This window comes from Pipistrellus hanaki (assembly GCF_964339955.1).
Source record: "Pipistrellus hanaki genome assembly, chromosome: 13".
NCBI classification, from domain to species: Eukaryota; Metazoa; Chordata; class Mammalia; order Chiroptera; family Vespertilionidae; genus Pipistrellus; species Pipistrellus hanaki.
The window spans coordinates 26842056-26865265 of NC_140515.1; the positions used below are offsets into that span (position 1 = coordinate 26842056).

At 46.6% G+C, this 23210-nt stretch overlaps 1 protein-coding gene across 8 annotated transcripts; it reads left to right on the plus strand.

The window, feature by feature from the left end:
• Positions 1 to 43: 43 nt before the first annotated feature.
• CPNE9 (copine family member 9) lies at positions 44 to 22874 on the plus strand. Of its 8 annotated transcripts, XM_084901972.1 has the most exons (20): positions 44 to 1540; positions 2064 to 2104; positions 2222 to 2268; positions 2386 to 2489; positions 3001 to 3037; positions 3567 to 3643; positions 8578 to 8641; positions 8757 to 8860; positions 9100 to 9204; positions 11040 to 11081; positions 11402 to 11477; positions 11590 to 11643; positions 12052 to 12113; positions 12877 to 12923; positions 13833 to 14014; positions 14295 to 14422; positions 19809 to 19911; positions 20544 to 20601; positions 20994 to 21067; positions 22468 to 22874. In XM_084901972.1, the coding sequence occupies exons 1-20, from the start codon at positions 1473 to 1475 to the stop codon at positions 22651 to 22653; spliced, it is 1659 nt and encodes a 552-aa protein (XP_084758098.1). In that variant the 5' UTR covers positions 44 to 1472; the 3' UTR covers positions 22654 to 22874. The 8 variants fall into 8 exon arrangements, with proteins under 8 accessions (XP_084758098.1, XP_084758099.1, XP_084758100.1 ...); XM_084901973.1 differs by lacking the exon at positions 11040 to 11081; XM_084901974.1 differs by lacking the exon at positions 8578 to 8641.
• Positions 22875 to 23210: the final 336 nt, after the last annotated feature.

Sequence of the window (23210 nt, forward strand, 5' to 3'; positions counted from 1 at the left end):
TCACTTGGTTGCTGTCTTTGTGAAGTTATTTGGAAGGCCCCGCTGTCCTTGTGCTGGGAAAAATGGGTTTGGGGGCTATCCCTCAGCTCTGGAGCCATAATAGGCTCCTCAGTAAGATAGGGTCAGGCTGTTAAGAGGTGGAAGCAGTTGTCCTCGGGCCTCATAAGGCTCTAGTCACCTAGGGAATCTGTTTATCTGTGCAGATTCTTAGGGTTGTGTGAAATCTAGACTTGAGGTTGCTGAGATTTTCATTTCACAGGGAACAGGGTGGGTATGTGTGTGTTCATTTTAAATTCTGCAGGCACCGCAGTCCTGGTTCAAGTGACCTGCAGCCTCTGCCTATAGTGGAAGGTCTGGCAGTAGTTGGTGTGGAGAGGATAGATCTGTGTGACCACCAGACTCATGTACAGCATGACCTAGAGAGGGCTGCATCCTCACAGAATGTCTGCATCTCTAACACCATGAATTCCTGAGGGTTCAAAGACCTGGGTAGGGCCTTGCACAGTGCTGTTAATAGCCACTGTTTTACTGAGCTCTGGCTGTTTTTTTGTGTTTTTTTTAATGGTTTTTATTTTTTTGTTGTTGTTAATCCTCAACCGAGGATATTTTTCCATTGATCTTTTGAGAGAGAGTGGAAGAGAGGGAAAGATAGAAACGTCAGTGTGTCACATAGATTGGTTGCCTCCTGCCCACACCAGGGACCGGGCCAGGGGAGGAGCCTGCAACCAAGGGATGTGCCCTCGACTGGAATCGAACCCTAGACCACTTGATCTGCAGGCTGACACTATCCACTGAGCGAAACCAGGTAGAGCGAGTTCTCTCAATACAAGAGAGGTCATTGTATGAGTGCTCAGAGGAAGCAAACACTTGAGAATTGACTGTGTATAATCCCCTGTGCCAAGTCCTTTTCGTGGATTATCTCAATACAATTTTACAACACCCCCAAATAGGTGCTATAATGGCCTTTCTACTAATGAGAGTGAGCCACAGAGATGTTAAGTAACTTGCCCAAGGTCGCACAGCTAATGTGAACAAATGTGTAACTTTCTATTCTAGACCTAAGCAGGGCGGCATTGGGAGGGGGGAGAAGCAGATTGTTGAGGGAGGGTTTAGGTAGAGGAAATCCCAATCGCCCATCAGGTGCCCCAAGCCCTTCAGCACCGCGGATAGCTCTTCAGGAGGCATGGGTTTTGCCCCAGAGAAATGCCCTGGAAAGATTCTCCCAAGGTGTGGGTTGGAGGGGTCTGGGTAAGATTCCCGGGCAGCCTGAGGCTGCTCCAATGGGGCGGGGGCCACCCGCAGGGCTGGGCGGGGCTGTGTTGCCTCTGGAGTTGCTGCCCGCGGCCACAGCCGGGCGCGAGCGGCGGGAGAGCACACAGTGCTGGAGGGAGTGCAGCCGCCGCCGCCAGCACAGGGGCCGGCCCCGCCGCCGGTGCCCCTAGCCCTCCGCTGCTCCGGACACCCAACCAGTCATGTCTCTCAGCGGAGCCTCTGAACGCAGCGTCCCGGCCACCAAGATTGAGATTACCGTGTCCTGCCGGTGAGCTGGCCAGCTGGAGAGGGCGTAGGCACTGCCCAGCCCTAACCAGCTCCGGGGCTGGGCGGGCAGGGGCTACACCCGGGGGGGAAAGCATCTGGAGCAGGAAAATCGTGAATGCAGACTCTGGGTTCGGGGAGGGGGTTTCCTTGAGTAGCCCCACCAGCAAAAAAGGGGGGGGGGCTCACTCAGCCTGCGGGTTCAAGGGATGGGTTGCGGGGATCCAGTAGATTCTGGGCCCCAGGAGGACAAAGTTCTGAGGCAAACCCTCATTCCTGGGGACACTGTGGACACAGCCGTGTCCGGTCCGCAGGGACGCGGTGGTCTTTGGGCTGCGGTTTCCAGCGCTGTCCAGGGTGCTGATAACACGGGACCCCCCCCCCCCCCCCCCCCCGGGTATAGGAATGAGGAAGGGAGGTGCGGTTTGAGCCCCATGCCTCCTCCGGGTGCCCAACTCAGGGCACAGTTGAGGCGGTGGGCTTCAGAATGACCCATGCTCTGTCCGTCTGTCTGTCGCTTTCTCTAGGAACCTGCTGGACCTCGACACCTTCTCCAAGTCCGACCCTAGTAGGCGGCACCAGGCGGGGTGGAGGGCAACTCGGTGTGCGGGCGCGACTGAGGAGCGGGGAGGGGGCGCAGACTGACCTGACGTCCTTCTCTCCCCGCCCCCGCTCCCGCCGGCAGTGGTGGTGCTGTACACGCAGAGCCGGGCCAGCCAGGAGTGGAGGGAGGTGAGTCCGAGAGTCCGCCTCCAGCCCAGAGCTGCCCCGGGAACGAAACACCCCCGCCCCCTTTGCAGGCTCCGCGGTGACGCTCGGCGCCCCCCCTCCCTTCACCCCCCTCTCCAGTTCGGACGGACCGAGGTGATCGACAACACGCTGAACCCAGACTTCGTGCGCAAATTCGTCCTTGACTATTTCTTTGAAGAAAAGCAAAACCTGCGCTTCGATGTGTGAGCCCCGCCCAGAATTCTGGCTTGAACCGCCCCCCTCCCCCCCCCCCCCGCCCCCTGACCTGGATCCCCCCGAAATTCTGGCTGGCTACACCCCCACCGGCCATCCCGGGCTAGTTCCTCCCCAAGGCCCGGTTGGGTCCCACTTTGAAGCGCTCCACTCTAATCTTAACTCCACCCCGCGTCTGCTTTGCTTCGGTGAACATCCAACCAGTTCACTCCCAGAGCCTGGTCCTGCCCACAGCTCTGCTCCTAACTTAGCTCCACCTGCGCCTAGGTCCCGCCCCACTCCTCCCTCCCCACCACCCTCCCCTCACCCCCAGCAAGCCCTGGTTTGGCTTCGCACAGGTCTGACCCTTTCCAACTCTGACTCCTACCCCAAAGGAGATCCAGTTTTAATTTGGGTCCAAGCCTCCCCCTCCACCCACAGTCTTAACCAGCACTTGAAACTCGACCCCCTTCCAGGCTCTCCCCTACGAGTCCCGCCCGCCACTGCTCTTCCTCTTTCCAGGTACAACGTGGACTCCAAAACCAACATCTCCAAACCGGTGAGCGCGCGTCCCCTCGCGGTCTGGGCACACATGCGTCGCTCGGTGTGAAACGACCCTCTTTGGAACCCCCCTACCTCTTAACCCCGACTCTACCTTCTTTGGTTCGAACCCCACCCTTCCCGGCCGGCCCTTCTCCGTTTCCTGCCTCGGCTTCCCACCTGTGCCTCCTACTCACTGCTCTCTTTCTTCTCGGCGCCACTGGGTCCTGTAGAAGGTAAGGCTGCACCCGGCTGGTCGGAGCGGGGAGGGTGGAGGTGAGGGGTGGGTTGGCAACATGAGGAGCAGCTTAAAATGACAGGACCGAGAAGGGGAGCTTGCTTAGGACCTTCCCTCCCCCGCCCCCCCCCCGCCCCCTCCACCATCAGCTCTTTTAAAGCACAGACTGGGCGGTGGTTCTTGCTATGTCCCGTCTCCTCGAAACACCTGGTCATTGTAGCTGGGCTGGTGTGGGCTGTTCTCCGGGGCTGGGCTGGGACTCTGCACCGCCACCCCCTCCCAGCCTTGCTGACTCCCTGTCCCGGTGCAGGATTTCCTGGGACAAGCGTTCCTGGCCCTGGGAGAGGTGATTGGAGGCCAGGGTAGCCGTGTAGAGCGACCCCTCACGTAAGCTGAACTGGAAGGGGTGAGGGGGGAAGGGTGGGTGCCTCCAAATTCTCCTCCCAAAGATCCTGCTGACCTGGTCGTAGTGGAAGCTGGGATTCCTCCTGGTCAGGAGCCTTCGGTGGCACCCATCACCCTCGAGGGGGAAGCTCTAATCTCTAGGATTTTGTTCAAGTCAGTCTCAGGCCTGGCATGTCTTTCCTGGTTTTCTAAGTCTTTCAACCTATAAGGTCCACTTCCAAGCCCTTCTCCTCCATGAGGTTCCCACTCACTAAGTCAAGTCCTCTGGAATGTCCGTTATGCACTAAATATTTATTAGCATGTTTCATATGCCACTTCCTATGCTAGGTACCAGAGATATCCATTTCACAAATATTACTGGGCATATACTCTGCCAGCCACTGTTTAAGGGGCTTAGGCTGGAATGGTGAACAAAACAAAAGTTCCTGCCCCGGGGGAGCTTACACTAAGGAGCGGGGGTGAGACCTACAAAATAGACATAATAAATAAGTAAATTACATAACATATTAGACAGTAAGTGCCACGGTAAAAAGCTAAGTAGAGCAGAATTAGGGTGATTGAAATAAAATGGGTAAGTGGGCCCCTTGGAGAGGTAACTTTAGAGCAATGACCTGAAGGAAAGGGGGCAGTGAGCCATGCAAATATCTGGAGGAAGAATGTTCTAGGCAGAGGAAACTGCCAGAGCAAAAGCCCGATGTGTCAAAGAGCAGCAAGAAGCCAGTGTGGCTGGAGCCAAGGGAACAAGGGCAAAGAAAGGAGGAAGTGATGTTGGAGATGGAGCCAACAGTTTTGACAGATTGAATATGGATGTCAGAGGAAAAGAGGAATCAAGGATGACACCAAAGCCTTTGACTTGAACAACAGGATGAACAGAGTTGTCATAAACTGAGATATTAAAAAAAAAAAAAAAAGTAAGTTGGTGGGGAATTCTATCAGAAGTTTAGTCTGACTTGTTGAATTTTACAATTGTTATTAGGCATTCAAATGGAGATGTCAAGTAGGCAATAAGATACATGAGTCTTGCCCTAGCTGATTTGGCTCACAGCATCGGCCTTTGGACTAAAAGGTCCCAGGTTCGCTGAAATCGGTTTGGCTCAGTGGATAGAGTGTCAGCCTGCGGACTGAAAGGTCCCAGGTTCGATTCCAGACAAGGGCATGTACCTTGGTTGCAGGCACATCGCCAGTGGGGGGCGTGCAGGAGGCAGCTGATTGATGTTTCTAGGTCTCTATCCCTCTCCCTTCTTTTCTGTAAAAAAATCAATAATTTTTTTATTTTTTATTTGTTAATATCAAAATATATTAACAAATAAAAAAATAAAAAATAAATAAAAGGTCCCAGGTTCAATTCCAGTCAAGGGCACATGCCCAGGTTGTGTGTTTGATCCCTAATAGGGGGCGTGCAAGAGGCAGCCAATCAGTGATTCTCTATCATCATTGATGTTTCTATCTCTCTCTCCCTCACCTTCCTTCTCTGAAAGCAATAATAATTTTTTTTTTTTAAGATACATGAGTCTTAGATGCTCTTTAAGGCCATAAGACTAGATGAGCTCTCCAATGGAGTGGAGAGAGAGGGGATCAAAGAGAAAGGATTTGTTCCAAGAGTTGGAACTAGAAAGGAAGACTAAGAAGAAGCATTAGGTGGTGGTGTCCTGGAAGCAAAGTGAAAGACATGGGTGGATCAAGGAGGAGAGAGTGACTACCATGTCAAAAACTTTTGCATGTTAAATAGGTGAGAATTAGGAATTGGCCATTGGATTTAGCAAGATGGATGTCACTAGTGACTTTGACAAGCATAATTTTTAAGGAGAGACAGTTGGAGAAATTTAGAAAAGAATGAAGAGAGGAAAGGTAGTCAAGGAATCTTTCAATGGGGCTTTGCTGCAAAGAAAAGAGAAAAGGAGTGGTGGCTAGAGAGGAAAGTGAGGTCAAGAATAGTTTTGTGGCCGAGACCGGTTTGGCTCAATGGATAGAGCGTTGGCTTGGGGACTGAAGGGACCCGGGTTCGATTCCGGTCAAGGGCATGTACCTTGGTTGCGGGCATATCCCCAGTAGGGGGTGTGCAAGAGGCAGCTGATCGATGACTCTCATCGATGTTTCTAGCTTTCTATCTCTCTCCCTTCCTCTCTGTACAAAATCAATAAAATATATTAAAAAAAAAAAAAAAAAAGAATAGTTTTGTGCCTGGCAGGTGTTGCACTGTGGTTGAGCATCAAACCATGAACCAAGAGGTCACTGGTTCAATTCCTGGTCAGGGCATATACCCCGTATGCAGGCTCCAATCCCAGTCAGGGTGTTTAGGAAGCAGCTGATTGATGATGTTTTCTTCTCATCGATGTTTCTAACACTCTATCCCTCTCCCTTCTTCTCTAAGAATCAATTTTGTAAAAAAAAAAAAAAAAAAATAGTTTTGTTTTTTTATTTTATTTTTTAATATATTTTATTGATTTTTTATAGAGAGGAAGGGAGAGGGATATAGTGTTAGAAACATCGATGAGAGAGAAACATCAATCAGCTGCCTCCTGTACACCTCCTATTAGGGATGTGCCTGCAACCAAGGTACATGCCCTTGACCGGAATCGAACCTGGGACTGCAGGCCGACACTCTATCCACTGAGCCAAACCGATTAGGGCACTTTTGTAATTTTTTAACATGAGAAAAATTATATACCACATTTGTATGTTAAAGAGAAAGACCCAGTAGAAACTGAAAAATTGACATAACAAAATGAGGGGGAATTGCTGGAATGAGTCCTTGTGTAGGTAGGCAAGAAAATGGGAATATAGCACACAGTGGAGGGATAAATAGACACATGCATAGTCATTTATAGCATTGGTAGGAAGATAGTTGTGTGGGTGAAGATACTGGAGGCGGAGAAGATGTGGTGGTGGGTTTGTGGACATTCTCTTCTGGTAGCTTCAGTCTTGTCAGTGAAGTAGGAAACAAAGTCATTGGCTGAGAGTGAGGATGAAGGAGGAGGTTTTTTGGGTTTGAGGAGAGTAAAGAAGAAGTGAAACTGCCATCTAGCAAAACTGAAGAGTAAAGGATCTTGGGACATATGATTACTGAAGGGCCCTCTTGAGGTTTGTGGTCATGCATTTATAATGAGGCTAGCTGGCCAGTTATGTTCAGTGATTGAGCATTGACCTATGAACCAGGAGATCACTGTTTAATTTCTGGTCAGGGCATATGCCCGAGTTGTGGGCTCCCTTCCCAGTAGTGCAGGATGTGCTGATCGATGATTCTCTCTCATCATTGATGTTTCTATCTTTATCCCTCCCCCTTCCTCTTTGAAACCAATAAAAACATATTTAAAATATATATATAATATATTTAGACCAATTAGAGCCCTGGCTGGGATAGCTCAGTTGATTACAGCATCAACCCAATATGTCAAGGTTGTGGGTTTGATCCCAGTCAGGGCACATACAAGAATCAACCAATGAATGCATAAATAAGTGGAAAATAAGTTTATTTTACTCTCTCTCTCAAATAAATAAATAAATAATTTTAAAATGAGATCAATTGGTCATATTGATTGTATAGGTACAGTATGGGTTGGGCAAAGAATTGGGTTTAACTAGGGCAGTGGTTCTGACAAATAAGTATATTAAAGTGAGTGAAGGACAAGGAAAGAAGGCTAGGTTGCAAGGCAGTGACTATCATAATCACTGACTGGAACTTATATTGAGTGAGGAGGTGAGAGAGAACATCCAGGAGGCGAAAGGCAGTGAGAAGGCAGTAGGGTCAGTGACTTTGTCCTGGATGTGCAGGTGAAGAGTCCCTGTACTCATCACACTTGTCTTTTTAAAGTACAAAAGGTTAGAGATCGAAGAAGCCAAATAAATGGTTGAACATTCTCATTTTTAAAATGGGGGAAATCACATAGCAAGTCGGTGCCAGGACTTGAATTCGGAACACTTCTGACCTAGCTTTCTCTCTCCCATACTTGGGATTCTTTTGAGGATCGGGGTTCATAGGTCCATGCCAACAAGGTTCCTGACTATTTGGAGACCCAAGGCAAGTTGGAGATGGATGTCCTGGTATGCACCCTTCATGCACACGGGTTAGGAGAGGTTAAGGCTTCCCTTGTCTTTTTCTGTTGTTGTTAATCCATTGATTTCTAAAGAGAGTGAAAGGAAGGCAGGGGGAGAGATACACATTGATTGGTTGCCTCCTTCAGTACACGACCAGTGCTGGGGATCTAATCTACAACCGAGGTACAAATGCCCTTACCTGGGAAACGAACCTACAACCCTTCATTGATGCACAGTCTGAAGCTCTAACCACTCAGAAACACCAGCCAGGGTGTCCCTTGTCTTTTTATTTTTAATATGTTTTTATTTATTTTAGAGAGAGGGGAAAGGAGAGGAATAGAGAGATGGAAATATCGATGAGAGAGAAACATCATCCATCTGCTGCTTTCTGCACACCTCTACTGGAATTGGAGCCAGACCAGGGCATGTGCCCTGACTGGGAATTGAACCAGTGACCTCTTGGTTCATGGGTCAGGGCTCAACCACTGAGCAACAACACTGGCCAGGCTTCCCTTGTCTTTTGTATTTCACTCATCACAGTCTTTGAAAAGCACAGCATCTTTAACTTGACAAACAGGCCCTTTGCACCAGGTCTGGATAGAAATTCCAGGACTCTTAAATCCTATGTCTTTCTCATCATACCATTATGAGATGCCCACCTCGGTTATATTAACCCCATACTTCCAGACTATGGACTCCTCCCCAGTCAAAGTTAAGCCCTTCCCCACTAGGAGCCACTCGGGACAGAAGGGGACACATTCAGGGGACTGTCAGTAAATAGCAAATTGAATCCCTTGAGCCACCCACCCAATCCCAGATTGGCCACCCCAATCCTTGTTACGTACTCTCCTCCCTCACAAAGAGGCTTTTTCTGCTTCCAGGGGTGTACCAGGCAAGAAGTGTGGGACCATATTGCTGACCGCAGAGGAGCTTAGCAATTGCCGGGTTAGTAAGGGCCACATGCTAGACCCAGGAGGCTTGCTTCTCTCCCCAAACTCCCTTTAGTGGACTGTCTGAGGCTATGGGACATTCGAGGTCAATGGCCCAACTTCATCCCTAGGACATTGCTACCATGCAGCTGTGTGCAAACAAGCTGGACAAGAAGGACTTCTTTGGGAAATCAGACCCCTTCCTTGTGTTCTACAGGAGCAATGAGGATGGCACGTGAGTCATTCCTTTCTCCAGTGGCACCCAGCCTCTCCCACTGTGACCATGGGCCCATTAGGGTTCTTAAGTTGGGCATCATAGACTCCACCAGGACCTGAGTCCAGAATTCATTCAAGGCAGCACACAACATGTGCTTAACAAGTGGGAGAATCCCAAAAATCCCTAAGAGTATCGGGCCCTCTCTCTGGGTTCAGTCCTACCCAAAGGCAAGTTTTAATCTTCTTGTTCATCTCCAGGTTCACCATCTGCCACAAGACAGAGGTGGTGAAAAACACACTGAATCCCGTGTGGCAGCCCTTCAGCATCCCTGTACGGGCACTGTGCAATGGAGACTATGACAGGTCTGCTTCAGCATAAGCTAGGGAGTAAGAAGACAAGGGCATGAGAGTGGGGCCTCAGAATGATGTCAGAAGGGTCATAATAGTGTTAGAGGATCCTGCTCAGTGAGACCATTTTGGGCATGGAGATGATTGGATGGATAGATAAGTGGGTGGGTGGATGGATGGGTAAATGGATGGATGGATGGGTGGATGGATGGATGGATGGGCAAATGAACAAATGAATGAGAAGATACATGGTGGATTGTCTAATGGATGGATGGGTGTTATAAGAGGATTGATAGATGGGTAGAGGGGGAGATATATGAATGGATTAGTGGATGGACAGATTATGTATGGATGAGTAAACAGATTATGGATGAATGGCTATATGAGAGATTGGTGGAGTAGATCTCTCATTGGTGGAGTAGAGAGGCAGAGGGATGATTGGAAAAGCAGAAGGATAAATAAATGGAGTGATAAGTATATTGATGGGTGGACAGATGAATGAATGGTAGACGGATAGATGGATTAGTTGATGGATGAGTATAAAACAGATGGACAGGCTGACCATATAAACTAATAAATGGACAGTATGAAGATAAGTGGGTGGGTATAAAGATGGATGGGCATATAAATGGTTATAGATGAATGGAATATCAGATGAACAGATAGATATCAGATGGTCAGGTGTTTGGTTGGATAGATGAATGGACAGGCAGATGGATGCTTGCATGCATCAATGAGTCAGTTAATGGCTGCATGCATAGTTAGATGGATGGACAAAGATAGGAATTGATATGTAATTGGATTGGCAAATGTATGGGTAAATGGGTGACTAGATGAATAGAGAGATGGTTGAATGGACTGCCACATAGATAGATGGACAGATGGGGGTGACTTAGGCATAGTAGTTAAGAACAAGGTCTTGCTGAAACTGGTTTGGCTCAATGGATAGAGCGTCGGCCTGCAGACTGAGAGGTCCCAGGTTCAATTCTGGTCAAGGGCATGTACCTTGGTTGCAGGCACATCCCCAGTAGGGGGTGTGCAGGAGGCAGCTGATCGATGTTTCTCTCTCATCAGTGTTTCTAACTCTCTATCCCTCTCTCTTCCTCTCTGTGAAAAATCAATAAATTATATTAAAAAACAAACAAACAAACAAAAAAACACAAGGTCTTTAGAACCAGGATGTCTGAGTTTAATCTCAGCTCAGTTATGATCCTTAGTCAAATTACTGTTAGGTTTTTTTTTGTTTTGTTTTGTTTTTTGCTTCCTATCCAAAAAGTAAGGATAATAGTACTTACTTTGTAAGGTCGTTAATAAATAAGACAAACTGTGAAAAGTGCTGGGAACAATGCTTGGAATATAGTAGGATATGGTAAAGAATAGCAATAGTGGCTGAAACCGGTTTGGCTCAGTGGTAGAGCGTCGGTCTGCGGACTGAAGGGTCCCGGGTTCGATTCCAGTCAGGGGCATGTATGTTGGTTGCGGGCACATCCCCGGTGGGGGGTGTGTAAGAGGCAGCTGGTCGAAGTTTCTCTCTCATCGACATTTCTAGCTCTCTGTCTCTCTCCCTTCCTCTCTGTAAAAAAATCAATAAAATATATATTTTTTAAAAAAGAATAGCAATAGTGGTACAAATAGCAGCAGTAGTAATAGTAGCCTGATAATGGCAATAGATAGTTGGGTATTGTATATGGACTGATGAATGAATACATAGAATAGAAGGACAAATGGGAGGAATGTTGATGGAAGGACCGATGGATAGATGAGAATATAATTTGTGTATGGTAAAGGAGTGGGGGTGTCTCTAAGATTTGTCATACACACCCAGCCTATCTTTATCTTTTGCATTTCAGAACAGTGAAGATTGATGTGTATGACTGGGACCGGGATGGAAGGTAGAACTGCCTTCTCCTATACTTAACCCAAACAGTTCCCTATAATATGTAGTACATTCACTAGAACCCTCAAAGTGGCTTTGGGAATCAGGAAGGGTGATAATAGATACCAAAACCTTGGATACAACTGATCCCCTCAGTTGTCTCTAGTACAAGGTCTCTTCCCTTCTCTTCCCATTAGTTTGGCCATTCTTCTGGCTCCAGCACCAATGTCCTACAGCTCAAGTAGAGTCAGAGGATAGTGAGAATAAAAGTCTGTTTTTAGGGCTGGTTCCAAGCCAGCAGCAGCTGCTACTCACCCACCCCTGGCCTCGTTGCAGCCATGACTTCATTGGTGAGTTCACCACCAGCTACCGGGAGCTGAGCAAGGCGCAGAACCAGTTCACAGTATATGAGGTGAGAGCTCCAGCCCTGCCCAGGTTGCCCAGGTCATCCCTCATCCCAGTGTGATCAGTTGGTAGTTCCCTCCCTAGTTTCCCACATTATTGTTATTATCTTCCTCACTTAGGTACTTAACCCTCGGAAGAAATGTAAGAAGAAGAAATATGTCAACTCGGGAACTGTGAGTGCTCCCTGGGGGTCTGACCTTCCCTGGATCCTTCTGTGTCTGTCTCCATTGACATAGCATATTGGGGGTATCAAAAGCTATAGGTACACATTACTTGGGTTAGTAATGTTGAGCACAAAGTGACACCATTAAGTTTTTCCTTTTTTTTTTTTTTTCCTCAACTGTGGAAATGTTTTTATCTTTACTCTTTTGTGGAACATTTTTTTTAAATCTAAATTATATTTTCCAATTTAATATACTTTTGGAAATCCAAATATGTTTCTGGCAGCTTCCTCTTTTTGCCCTTTCCAAAATTGGAGAAGGTGGGTCAGGGTGTGGCAGGGGTGGCATGATGGATCTCTTCCCTTCTGCCACTCTAACTACCCTTTTTAAAGTAGCAGGGCTGCCTCTTCTGTCCTACAGGTGACACTGCTCTCTTTCTCTGTGGACTCTGAATTCACCTTTGTCGATTACATCAAAGGAGGGTAAGTTACAGGCTAAGTTCTGGGCTAAATGAGTTCCTCCCAGTTCTGAGCCTCAGTTTTTTTAAAATTTATGAATTGTCAGGGTCCAATGAGATCATGAAAACAAACTTTAAAACACTTGGCAAACTATAAAGCTCTCTGTAAAATGCATAGTGTTCTCGAGGCTTCATCCCTGGCTCTCAGACTCCCTCTAAGTCATGGCTTAAATGTGGCCATGGATGAGCAGCAACTGCTGCTGGCTTAGAGCCAGTCCTAAGATTCAAGACCAGTGGTTTTCAAAGGTGACCCCAGTAATCTGACTGGGACCTATACAAAGTTATGTCTAGGCAAGAGGGGAGAGGTCAAGAGAGAGGGAAAGGCCAAGCAGACTATCGGGTCATTCTGCTTGGTTCAGTGGAGACAGGCAGACCTGAGAGAGGTACTTGGCTTCTCTGAGCCTTGCTTTTCTCCTATGTATGATGGAGATGTTAATTACTACTTTCAGGCTATAGTGAGGGTTAAGTTAAATTCATGCAATACACTTGTCATACAATAGGTATTTAATTCTGCTACCCAAAGTGGGCTCCCTAGACCAGCAGTATCTGCATGACTTGGATGCTTGTTAAAAATATAGAATCTCAGGTTCCAACTATCAATAGATAATCCAGATCAGAATCTGTATTTTAGCATGATGCCCAGGTTTCATATGCACACTTGTGTTTGAGAAATCCTGGTATAATAAGTCCTGGCCCCTCACTTCTCAATCCATCTATTTCCCTGACAGGACCCAACTGAACTTCACAGTAGCCATTGACTTCACAGCTTCTAATGGTGAGGCATGGTTTGGGGAATGGGATGTGGAGGAAGTCCTTAGGATTGGTCTGGATTCCAAGCTAGAGATAAGAGTTCATGTACCTAGTAAGCACAGGCTAGAGGCAAAGCCCAGCGAGGCTGGTACTGGGGCAGGAATGCTGGGGAGAGGTTATTGGGTATAAGGGTAGGCAGAGGGTATAGGAAAATAAGTTCGTGAATAGATCAGGAAAGTTGAAAGGATATATAGTTCAAGAGGTGGGTGAGTGAATGAATGAATGAATGAATGGGAGAGAATATGGGTATAAGGAGAGATGGGTGTAGATGGATGGGTGTTGAGTGATGACTGGGTGGATAGACAGATAAACAGAGAGGGTAGATGGGTTTGTAAGAACAATAGAATGCCTGGATGAGTATGTGGGTGGGTAAATGCACAGATGTTTAAATTGGGGGTAAAATGGGTAAGGAGATGGGGAATGAATGAGGGGACTGGTGGATGGATCCATATGAGAATAGGCAAGTGAATAAATGGAATGGATAGGGATGAATGGATGGGTGGGCAGACGAATATGGCTGTATGGATGGATGGAAAAGAAAGAAATGGCAGGTGGGCAAGTGGATGGATGGATGGATGGATGGATGGTTGTCTAAGAGAATGAAAAGGCAGATGGATATAGGTAATCTGATAGATGGAATTATGCTAGTGGATGGGTGAATGTGTGGGAAGACAGATAAATTGATGGATAAATGTAGGGGTTGGTGGGTGGACAGATGGACAAATGAATATATGGGTGATTGGATAAAATAATAAGGGAGTACATGGGTAAAGGGTGGATGAATGGATGGATGTATGGATGCACACCAGGATAGGCAGATGAATAGATGCATGAGCAAGGTGACTATAAGGCTGGGGCTCCTGTGTCCCTACAGGGAATCCCCTGCAGCCAACCTCTCTGCACTACATGAGTCCCTACCAGCTCAGCGCCTATGCCATGGCCCTCAAGGCAGTGGGAGAAATCATCCAGGACTATGACAGTGACAAGCTCTTCCCAGCCTATGGCTTTGGGGCCAAGCTGCCCCCAGAGGGACGGATCTCCCATCAGTTCCCCCTGGTATGGTATAGGACAGAGCCTACACTCCATGCCCTGGCATGTGGCCTACCCAAGTTGACAAATTTCTTCTATTTACATTTCTTTTAAGGGTCATGGACCTGCAGAGGAGCAGGAAGCTATGTTAGGGGAGGAGAGCAGGGAGGGGGAGCAGGGCTGGAGTTTGGGTGGCGGGGGGAGCATGAAAAGAGAGTGATGATAAAAGGAAGGAGTGAGCTTGGATCAGAGCACTACTGGGTGTACCCTGCATGGGTCCAGCCCAGCAGGGCATCTTCCCTGACAGAACAACAATGATGAGGACCCCAACTGTGCGGGCATTGAGGGTGTGCTGGAGAGCTACTTCCAGAGCCTGCGCACAGTGCAGCTCTATGGGCCCACCTATTTTGCTCCTGTCATCAACCAGGTGGCCAGGTAAGGTAACTTGACTCCCCAAGGATAGTTATAACCATTCTTAGTGAACTTGGGCTTTGGGGAGAGGGTGAAATTTTATGTTAGCCAGCCCTTTGTATAAAGAGGTTATAAATGCCTTATTCTGGGTCAGAGACGGTATCAGCAAACTACCCCAGTCCCACTCCCTGTGAACAGCTGAAACCTCAAGATTGGGGGAGAGAAAGGCCAAAGCACAACAATTAAGTTACAAGCTTTGGCATCAGATCTGGGAGCGATCCTGTTTCCACCACTCATTATGTGACTTATGCAATTTAGCCTCTCCAAGCCTCCATTATGGGTGTAATAATGGATAACAATAGCCCCTTCTTTATAGGGTTGTTGGGAGGTTACAATTAGATAACAATGTAATAATTACTATTTTTTTTCTTTTCTTTTTTTTTTTTTTTACCACCATTAAAATTAAACATTTTTTAAATTTATGATTATGCATTCATTGGTTGCTTCTTGTATGTACCCTGACGGGGATTGGCTGCCTAGCCGGTTTGGCTTAGTGGATGTTGCGTTGGCCTGCGGGCTAAAGAGTCCCGAGTTTGATTCCAGTCAAGGGCACATGCCCAGGTTGTGAGCTCGATCTCCAGTAAGGAGGTGTGCAGGAGGCAACCAATCAGTGATTCTTTCTCAACGTTGATGTTTCTATCTCTTTCTCTCTTCCTCTCTGATATCAATAAAAATATATTTTTTAAAAGAAGAAGAAGAGTCCCGAGTTCAATTCCAGGCAGGGGCACATGCCCAGGTTGCGGGCTTGATCCCCATTGGGAAGTGTGCATGAGGCAGCCAATCTGATTCTTTCTTATACATGTTTCTATCTCTCTCTCCCTCTCCCTTCCTCTCTGAAATCAATCAAAAATATATTATGAAAAAAAAGAAAATGGATAAAAGTGGGAGGATTTCAGGGAGATTTATATGTCCATAGACTTTCTTTTTCCCTGGTAAAATTTTATCTTTTAATTCATAATAAGGATGATAGTTTCTTTAATTATAAAAGTAACATAACACATAACATTGCTATAGAAAATTTCAAGGATGGAGAAATACGATATCACCCAGAATACTGCCCAATACACACACACACACACACACATATATATATATATATATATATATATATATATATATATATATATACATATGTATGTATTTTGACAGTCTTTTCCTTATGCATCCATAATTGCAGTCAAATTACATGTAATATTTCACTACAGATGTTTTCATTTAATACTAGAGCCTGAGCATATTCTTTAGTTGTTATTAACAGACTTCTTAAATATTATCCTGGACAACTTCACTCATTCATTCATTCATTCATTCATTCATTCATTCATTTAATAAACATTAGGAAACCCTAGCCGGTGGATAGAAAGTTGGCCCACAGACTGAAGGGTCCTGGGTTCAATCCTGGTCAAGGATATGTACCTTGGTTGTGGGCTTGATCCCTGGCCCTGGTTGGACTGCTTGCAGAGGCAACCAATTGATGTGTCTCTCTCACATCAATGTTTTTTTTTTCTTTTTTAAAATATATTTTATTGATTTTGTACAGAGAGGAAGGGAGAGAGAGAGAGAGTTAGAAACATCGATGAGAGAGAGTCATCGATCAGCTGCCTCTTGCACACCCCCTACTGGTGATATGCCCGCAACCAAGGTACATGCCCTTGACCGGAATTGAACCCGGGACCCTTCAGTCCCCTAGCCGACACTCTATCCATTGAGCCAAACCCGTCTCAGCACATCAATGTTTTTCTCTCTGTGTCTCTCCCCCCACCCTTCCACTCTCTCTAAAAACCAATGGAAAAATAAGCTCTGGTTAGAATTAACAAATAAATAGATAAACATTAAGAAAAGGGGCAATGTAACATGAATGTGGGACGTGGCGTCGGACTAGCTCATGCACTCTCCCTCTTACTAGCTGTGAGACTTTGGGCAAGGCTCTTAACCTCCGTGTGTCTGTTTCCTCTTTGTACAATGGGGATAGCAATATCCACATCACAAGGTTGTGAAGACTAACTAAATTAGCATCTGTCAAGCACTTAGAACAGTGCCTGCCACATCATAAGTACTATAGGTGTTAGCTATTCCTGTTACTATTATTATAGTTATTACTATTCAAAGGGCATCAGCTGTGTGCTCAGTTCTCTGCTGATGCACTGGAGACTCACAGATGAATCAGATTTAGTCTCTACCCTTGGGAGTTCCCACCTTGGTTCAAGAGACAGAAATATAAATAAATCATTACCTTCTGTAGGCTAGAGCTTCCCCGGCTTTTCCAGCAAGTCGCCTGTCAGCAAAGGCAAGCTACTGCTTCCCCCAGGGGAATCTGGGGGCACAGCTGAAAGCAGCCAGACTGAAAATGTCTTAGAAGTCCCCATATTTTATCTTAAAAATTTATATACATTTTACATTCCTCTCATAGTGTGTCCATGTTTGCTTTAATCTAGAAAAAAGGTGTTTTAAGTGTACATATTGTCATCTAGCTTTATCCACATGGTCATACAGAACAATGGATGGGCCAGGTACTCTGTTGCCTTGGGTCCCCCTAGGCACACAAGCTGGTACCCAAATGGGTGTGAGAACCCATTTGGAAGGGCACACAGCCCATTTCAGTGGGCAATATCCCAGAAGGCAGAGGGAGAGGAGAGGAGGTTATAACTTAGTCTGAGAAATCCAAGGCAGCCTTCTCATGAAGGGGGCTGCCACTCTGGGTCTAGAGGGCAAGTTGAACTTATCAGAGAGGGGAGTAGAGGAGGTCTGACAGAAAGACCAAAAGCACAGAGGTATGAAGGGGCAAGCTCAGGAAAGAGTGAACAGTATATGAGGATCGGAATGTGCCATGTATGTGGAATGGAGGAATATCCAAAGAACAGTCTGGGAATGGAGAGGGGGCATCAAGAGCTCAGGCTTTAGGCTTAGTTGGTCAAGCATGAGGTTGGACCCTGGCCGCACCATCCCTTGGAGATGCTACTTAATGTCTCTGAACATCAATTCTCTCATTTAAAAAATAGGAATAAAAATGTGCCTACCTTATAGAATGGTTGTAAGGATTAAATTAGATCATGTATTATACATCAAATGTGCAGCTATAGGTGTTTTTTTAAAATATATTTTTATTGAAGGGAGAGGAAAAGAAAGATAGAAACATCAGTGATGGAGAAAGAATCATTGACTGGCTGCCTCCTACACACCCCCTACTGGGGATCGAGCCTGCAACCCTGGCATATGCCTTGACTAAGAATTGAACTGTGACTTCCTAGTTCATAGGTCGACATTCAACCACTGAACCATGCTAACCAGGCTGCAGACATGATTTTAGTGAGCATAGATAACTCTTCATTTTTTACCACCCAGTAGCCAAGTGGGGCACAGACTGGCACCCCCCAGCCAGTCACCCATCTCAGAGGTCTAAATGGCCTTGGTAATGCCAGGTATCTACAGAGATGTACCTCCCTGGCCCCCAAACCACTCCATGCCTTCCATTGCCCCTGGCTCACAAATCCCTTCATGTGTGGGCCTTCACCACTGTACCAGCCTCATCTCTCTCCTGTAATCCTACATATGCCACTAGAACATAGATCTTGGTTTGCACATGCAAACCCTCTCTCTGGAACACTTTTCTTTTTACCTCTCTACCCACCCCCCCTCCTCTCTTCTCCCTCGGCAACACCTTCATCTGGCTAACTTGTACTCACTTTTGTCTTAGGTTAGATGTCATGTCCTCAAAGCCCTAACCTCACTATATCATAATGGTCTAAGCATTCATCTCCCCAGGACAATATCCTATTCTCTGCGGCATGCTCAGCACTGAGCTTGGTGCCTGACACACAGCCGGTGTGCAATATTTGTAAAATGAGTGACAGGAAACGGTACCAGTCCAGGCCTATGAAGAGGCTGTGGCCAGAATTCAGAAAAAGAACAGGGGCTGCTAAGGAAGATTATAACCCAATCCCACCCAAGGCACTGGGCAAACTGAGCCATGGCTATTTGAATTCTCCACCATGCTTTCCTCTGATTTTTAGATATTAGGCTTAAATGCCAGCACAGTTCAATAGAACTTTCTGTGATGATAGAAATGTTCTATAACTGTGATGTCCAACATGGTCACATACAGACACTGAACACTTGAAACACAGCTAGGGTGACTAAGGAACTGCATGTTTGATTCTATTTAACTTGATTCACTTACATTTCAATAGCCGTATGTGGCTAGGAATACTTTACTGGATGGAGTGGTTCCATCCTTTCCAACAAACACAGGGCTGAGAATGGATGTCAGGAGACCTGGCTCTGCCATGGCCTTTGTGCTCTCTCACTATGTAAACTAAGGGGACTGGACCCAATCACTTCTGAAGTCCTTTTCACCTGGAAAAATCTTGGATTCAAAGATTGATGGTAAGAGAAGAAAAGGGGTTACACTGACATGGCACCCAGCAGCCCGGACATGGGCTGTGTTCAGCAGAGAGGGGAAGGGAGTCAGGTGAAATAGGGGAGATGAGGGAAGAAAGGAGGCCTTCAGCCTTTGGGTCATGCTCTTTTTTAAAAAATATATATTTTTTATTGATTTTTTACAGAGAGGAAGGGAGAGAGATAGAAAGCTAGAAACGTCGATGAGAGAGAAACATCGACCAGCTGCTTCCTGCACATCCCCCACTGGGGATGTGCCCGCAACCAATGTACATGCCCCTGGCCAAAATCGAACCTGGGACCTTTCAGCCTGCAGACCGACGCTCTACCACTGAGCCAAACCAGTTTTGGCTGGGTCATGCTCTTGTATAAACACCAAAATCTTCCCAGGGGCGACAAAGTACTGTGTGGTCTGGCTCCGACCTTACCTCAGCCACATGGTCCAGTCTGCTTCCCTCACTTTCTGGCTCCAGGCAGGGTGGGCTTCCTTCAGTCCCGTCACAGGACCTTAGTCCATGCTGTTCCTTCCTCCTGAAATGATCCCCCCTCATTTAACCTCTCCTTCATCCTCCAACATTGTTTCCTTCCAGATTTGGAGTATGCTGGGAATCCTTCCTATACACCCTCACAGCAGTGTCCCTTCTAACACAGCACTCATAAGTGTGATTTTATATCTATTTCAGTGGTTCTTGAATCAATATCTGCTCCCATTGAGAGGCCTGTTTTTTTCTCATGGTGTACCTTCAGTGCCTAACACAGAACCTCCCATACTAAGTGCTCTACAATGTTACTGGCAGACAGGGGCAGGCAGCCAGGTCTGGGGAAGGAGCATGAGCTTCAGAAGCCCCAATCCCTGCCTGGCACTTACATGCTGGCTGTGGAAGCTCTAGGAGTAGGGTGTTCTCATTGGTCTCTCTGGGCTTTCAGCTGGATTCTGTTCTTGGCCTCTCACCAGGGCTGCAGCCAAGGTCTCTGATGGTTCCCAGTACTATGTTCTGCTCATCATCACCGATGGAGTCATCTCTGACATGACACAGACCAAGGAAGCCATTGTCAGTGTGAGTCTGAGGAGGAGTGCTTGGCAGGGAGGGGTCACTGTTAATATAACTGTGAAGGGGTGGAGATTTTAATTTAATGTTAATTAAATTGACTAATACTTGTCAAGAGGTTTAAAGCTAACAATTTAGCCTGACAGTTTCATGAATGCTAGCGAATGAAACACAAGATTCGGCGAATAGGGACAAAGAACTCTGCTATTCCCAGCAATAGCAGTAGCTGGAGTATCAGCATTTTCTCTTATTCTCTAAGCCCAATTTCCCACAAGAGGATGTTAAGAGAGTCAGATGACACATGCATCCAGTCAGTTGCATTAGAGAACAGAAACAGTGAGCTTAGGAAACCCCTCTGTTTTATAATGGGCAGTAATGTTTGGAAGACAAGCTTGGGTGCCCAGTTTCTCCGCTTTGTTCTTATACTGGGCATTAAACAAAGGTGCCCTTGGCTCTGAAGAAAGACACTATATGTTTTGATATGCAGACATCCTTGCAAAAATAGTCTGGAACAAAGTAAATCAGTGCCTCTACTTGCAAGATGTGCAGAAATATAACACATGCACACAAAAATTGCTCTCAACAGTCACCTCCCTTATTATGGCTACTCACCCCAGACATTAATCCTCTTTCTCTCACAGGCCTCCTCACTGCCCATGTCTATCATTATCGTTGGTGTGGGACCGGCCATGTTTGAGGGTGAGTAGGATGGGGGTTGTCCCTGACTGGGACCAATAATGGGGGAAAATGAAGGAGAAACTGTGTACCCAGGCCTGCCCCCGAAAAAAGATAGGATTGATGCCTGTGTTGGACCTTCGCCAAGGCACAGACCTTTTCTGAACATCCTTCCTCATCATAACCAAGGCTGTTGATCTGAATACTTCCCTCTTGGGATTCCTGGGAGGATGGAATGTGTGGAAAGGCATAATAATAATAATAATAATGCCACAGCAATGCCTAATATTTATAGGACTTTGACAATCATGAGGCATTCTCATGCTGACTCCAAAGGAGAGCTGAGAGGGAATGGGCAGCATGGGTTGGTTGGTGTGGAAGAGGTCAATCAGCTGAGGGGTGTCTTTTTTTTACAGCAATGGAAGAGTTGGATGGTGATGATGTGCGTGTATCCTTCAGGGGACGCTATGCTGAGCGGGACATCGTTCAGGTAGACCTGATCAGAGAGAGGAAGTCATGGAGCTGAAAGGCATGATGGGAAGGAGAGCCTAAGTTGGCAGCTATTCTTTCTTCTGCCTTCTTAATCACCTATCTTTCACCCCTCACTCGAAGCCTTCTTGCTTTCACTGAACAAAATCATTGTGAGAAATAAGCACGTTGCTATAGCCATTATGGATCCACAGGGTAGATCCCCAAGGCCTCTGCCCTCTAGTGGAGGCAACCAGTAATAATCACACAGCTGAACATCCATTAGAGTGTGGTAAGCGCTCCAGAGAAACAGCAAACGTCACTATGAGAGTCTATAATAAGGAGCTGTCTTAGGTAGGGTAGTCAGGGAAGGCTTCTTCGAGAAAATTACATTTGAGCTGAAAACTATAAGCATTACAAGCAGAGGAACAGCATGGAAGAAGGCCCTGAGGCTCAGAGGAAGAGAGAGGGATGGAGAGTTAGAAACATCAATGAGAAAGAATCATCGATCAGCTGCCTCTTGCACACCCCCTACTGGGGATGTGCCCGCAACCAAGGTACATGCCTTTGACCGGAATCGAACCTGGGACCTTTCAGTCCGCAGGCTGACGCTCTATCCACTGAGCCAAACCGGTTTCGGCCAGACAATTATTTAAGAAAAAAATTTACAACAGCTATTTGACTAAATGGTGATGGTGAGTGAGTGGGGCTTCAGGATGATTCTGTTTTCTAGCCTGAGCAATTGGTAATAGTCCCATTAATTGGGAAGGGAAAAGCTGAAGGAGGAGCAGATTTGGCAGAAAGGATTGGAATTCAGTTGTGAACACACTGGATTTGAGATATCTAAGACAACTGAATGGAGAGATGATACAAGCAACTATATATGTGGTTCTGGACGTTTATAGGGATGAATCTATAAATTTGGCAGTCAACAAGGAACAGTTTTTAAAGTGACGGGAGTGTATAAAATCACTCTGGAAGAGAATTGAGAGAGAAGGAACCAAGTTTAGAGATTAGCTAGAACTTAGAGGAATGAGGGGAGAGGGGAGCTTATCCAGAAAGATAGGAGAAAATCCAGCAATGTGGTGTGTCAAGAGTGGATGTGTCATGATCAAATGTAAAGGAGAGAGAAGTAAAATGAGGACTGCCAATTACTACCCATTGGACTGATTTGGGAACATAGGCTGTTGACAACAGTACCAAAAGCAGTTTCGGTAGATTGTGTGAAGCCTGACTGGAGTGAGTTGAGGATAAATAGAAAGGGGTGGGGGGGTGGGGGGGAAGAAACCAATATCCCTCAGGTTAGAGGGATATTTAGAAAGAGATGATAGGGGTTAAAGAGGAAGCCTCTCTACTTCCTCTCTTCCCCACTCCCCTCCCTCCTGGCCATCACTCACACCTGATTGTCTGTGCCTGTCCTAGTTTGTCCCATTCCGAGACTATGTCGACCGGTCAGGGAACCAGGTGCTGAGCATGGCCCGACTAGCCAAGGATGTGCTGGCGGAGATCCCAGAGCAGCTGCTGTCCTATATGCGCACCAGGGACATCCAGCCTCGCCCCCCACCTCCTGCCAACCCCAGCTCGACCCCAGCTCCAGAGCAGCCCTAAGGAGCCTACTAATCCAATGCCTGCAAACTGCCCACCTGCCCACCCACTGCTTCTGCAGAAAGCCAGAGGCACCTGGAGCCCTGGAACTCATTGGGAGGCCAGCTTGGAGGATCAGTGCTGGCTGGTCAAGGCCTCCACTCCCGTACCCTCAGAAGGGCCTTGCACTGTAACCACCTCCCTGCCTTCATTCCAATAATAAAGCTGATAATAATAATTACTCTACCTCTGTCTGTCTCATGGGTCTTGGGGAGGGAGACGAGGGGACCCACCAAAAGGAGGGAACAAAGGGTGCTTCAGCTAGGGTTCATTCCCATCCTAATATACAATCATCCAATCATTTCTTTGGACATTCTTCAAACACTTTCGGAAGTGATAAGTAAAACTGTATGTTTTTGCTGACAGAGGAGACAGGCTATAGCTTTCATCAGACTATTTTTAAAATATATTTCTTTACTGATTTTTAAGAGAGGAAGGGAGAGAGATATATAGAAATATCAATGATGAGAGGGAATCATTGATCGGCTGCCTCCTGCACAGCCCCTACTGGGGATTGAGCC

Excerpts from the sequence above, each read along its gene's own strand:
- CPNE9 (XM_084901972.1), top strand. The coding sequence starts at position 1,473 with ATGTCTCTCAGCGGAGCCTCTGAACGCAGCGTCCCGGCCACCAAGATT. Across the intron at positions 2,269-2,385 it reads CCAGCCAGGAGTGGAGGGAG|TTCGGACGGACCGAGGTGAT; the intron begins GTGAGTCCGAGA and ends CCCCCTCTCCAG. Across the intron at positions 11,478-11,589 it reads ACCAGTTCACAGTATATGAG|GTACTTAACCCTCGGAAGAA; the intron begins GTGAGAGCTCCA and ends TTCCTCACTTAG.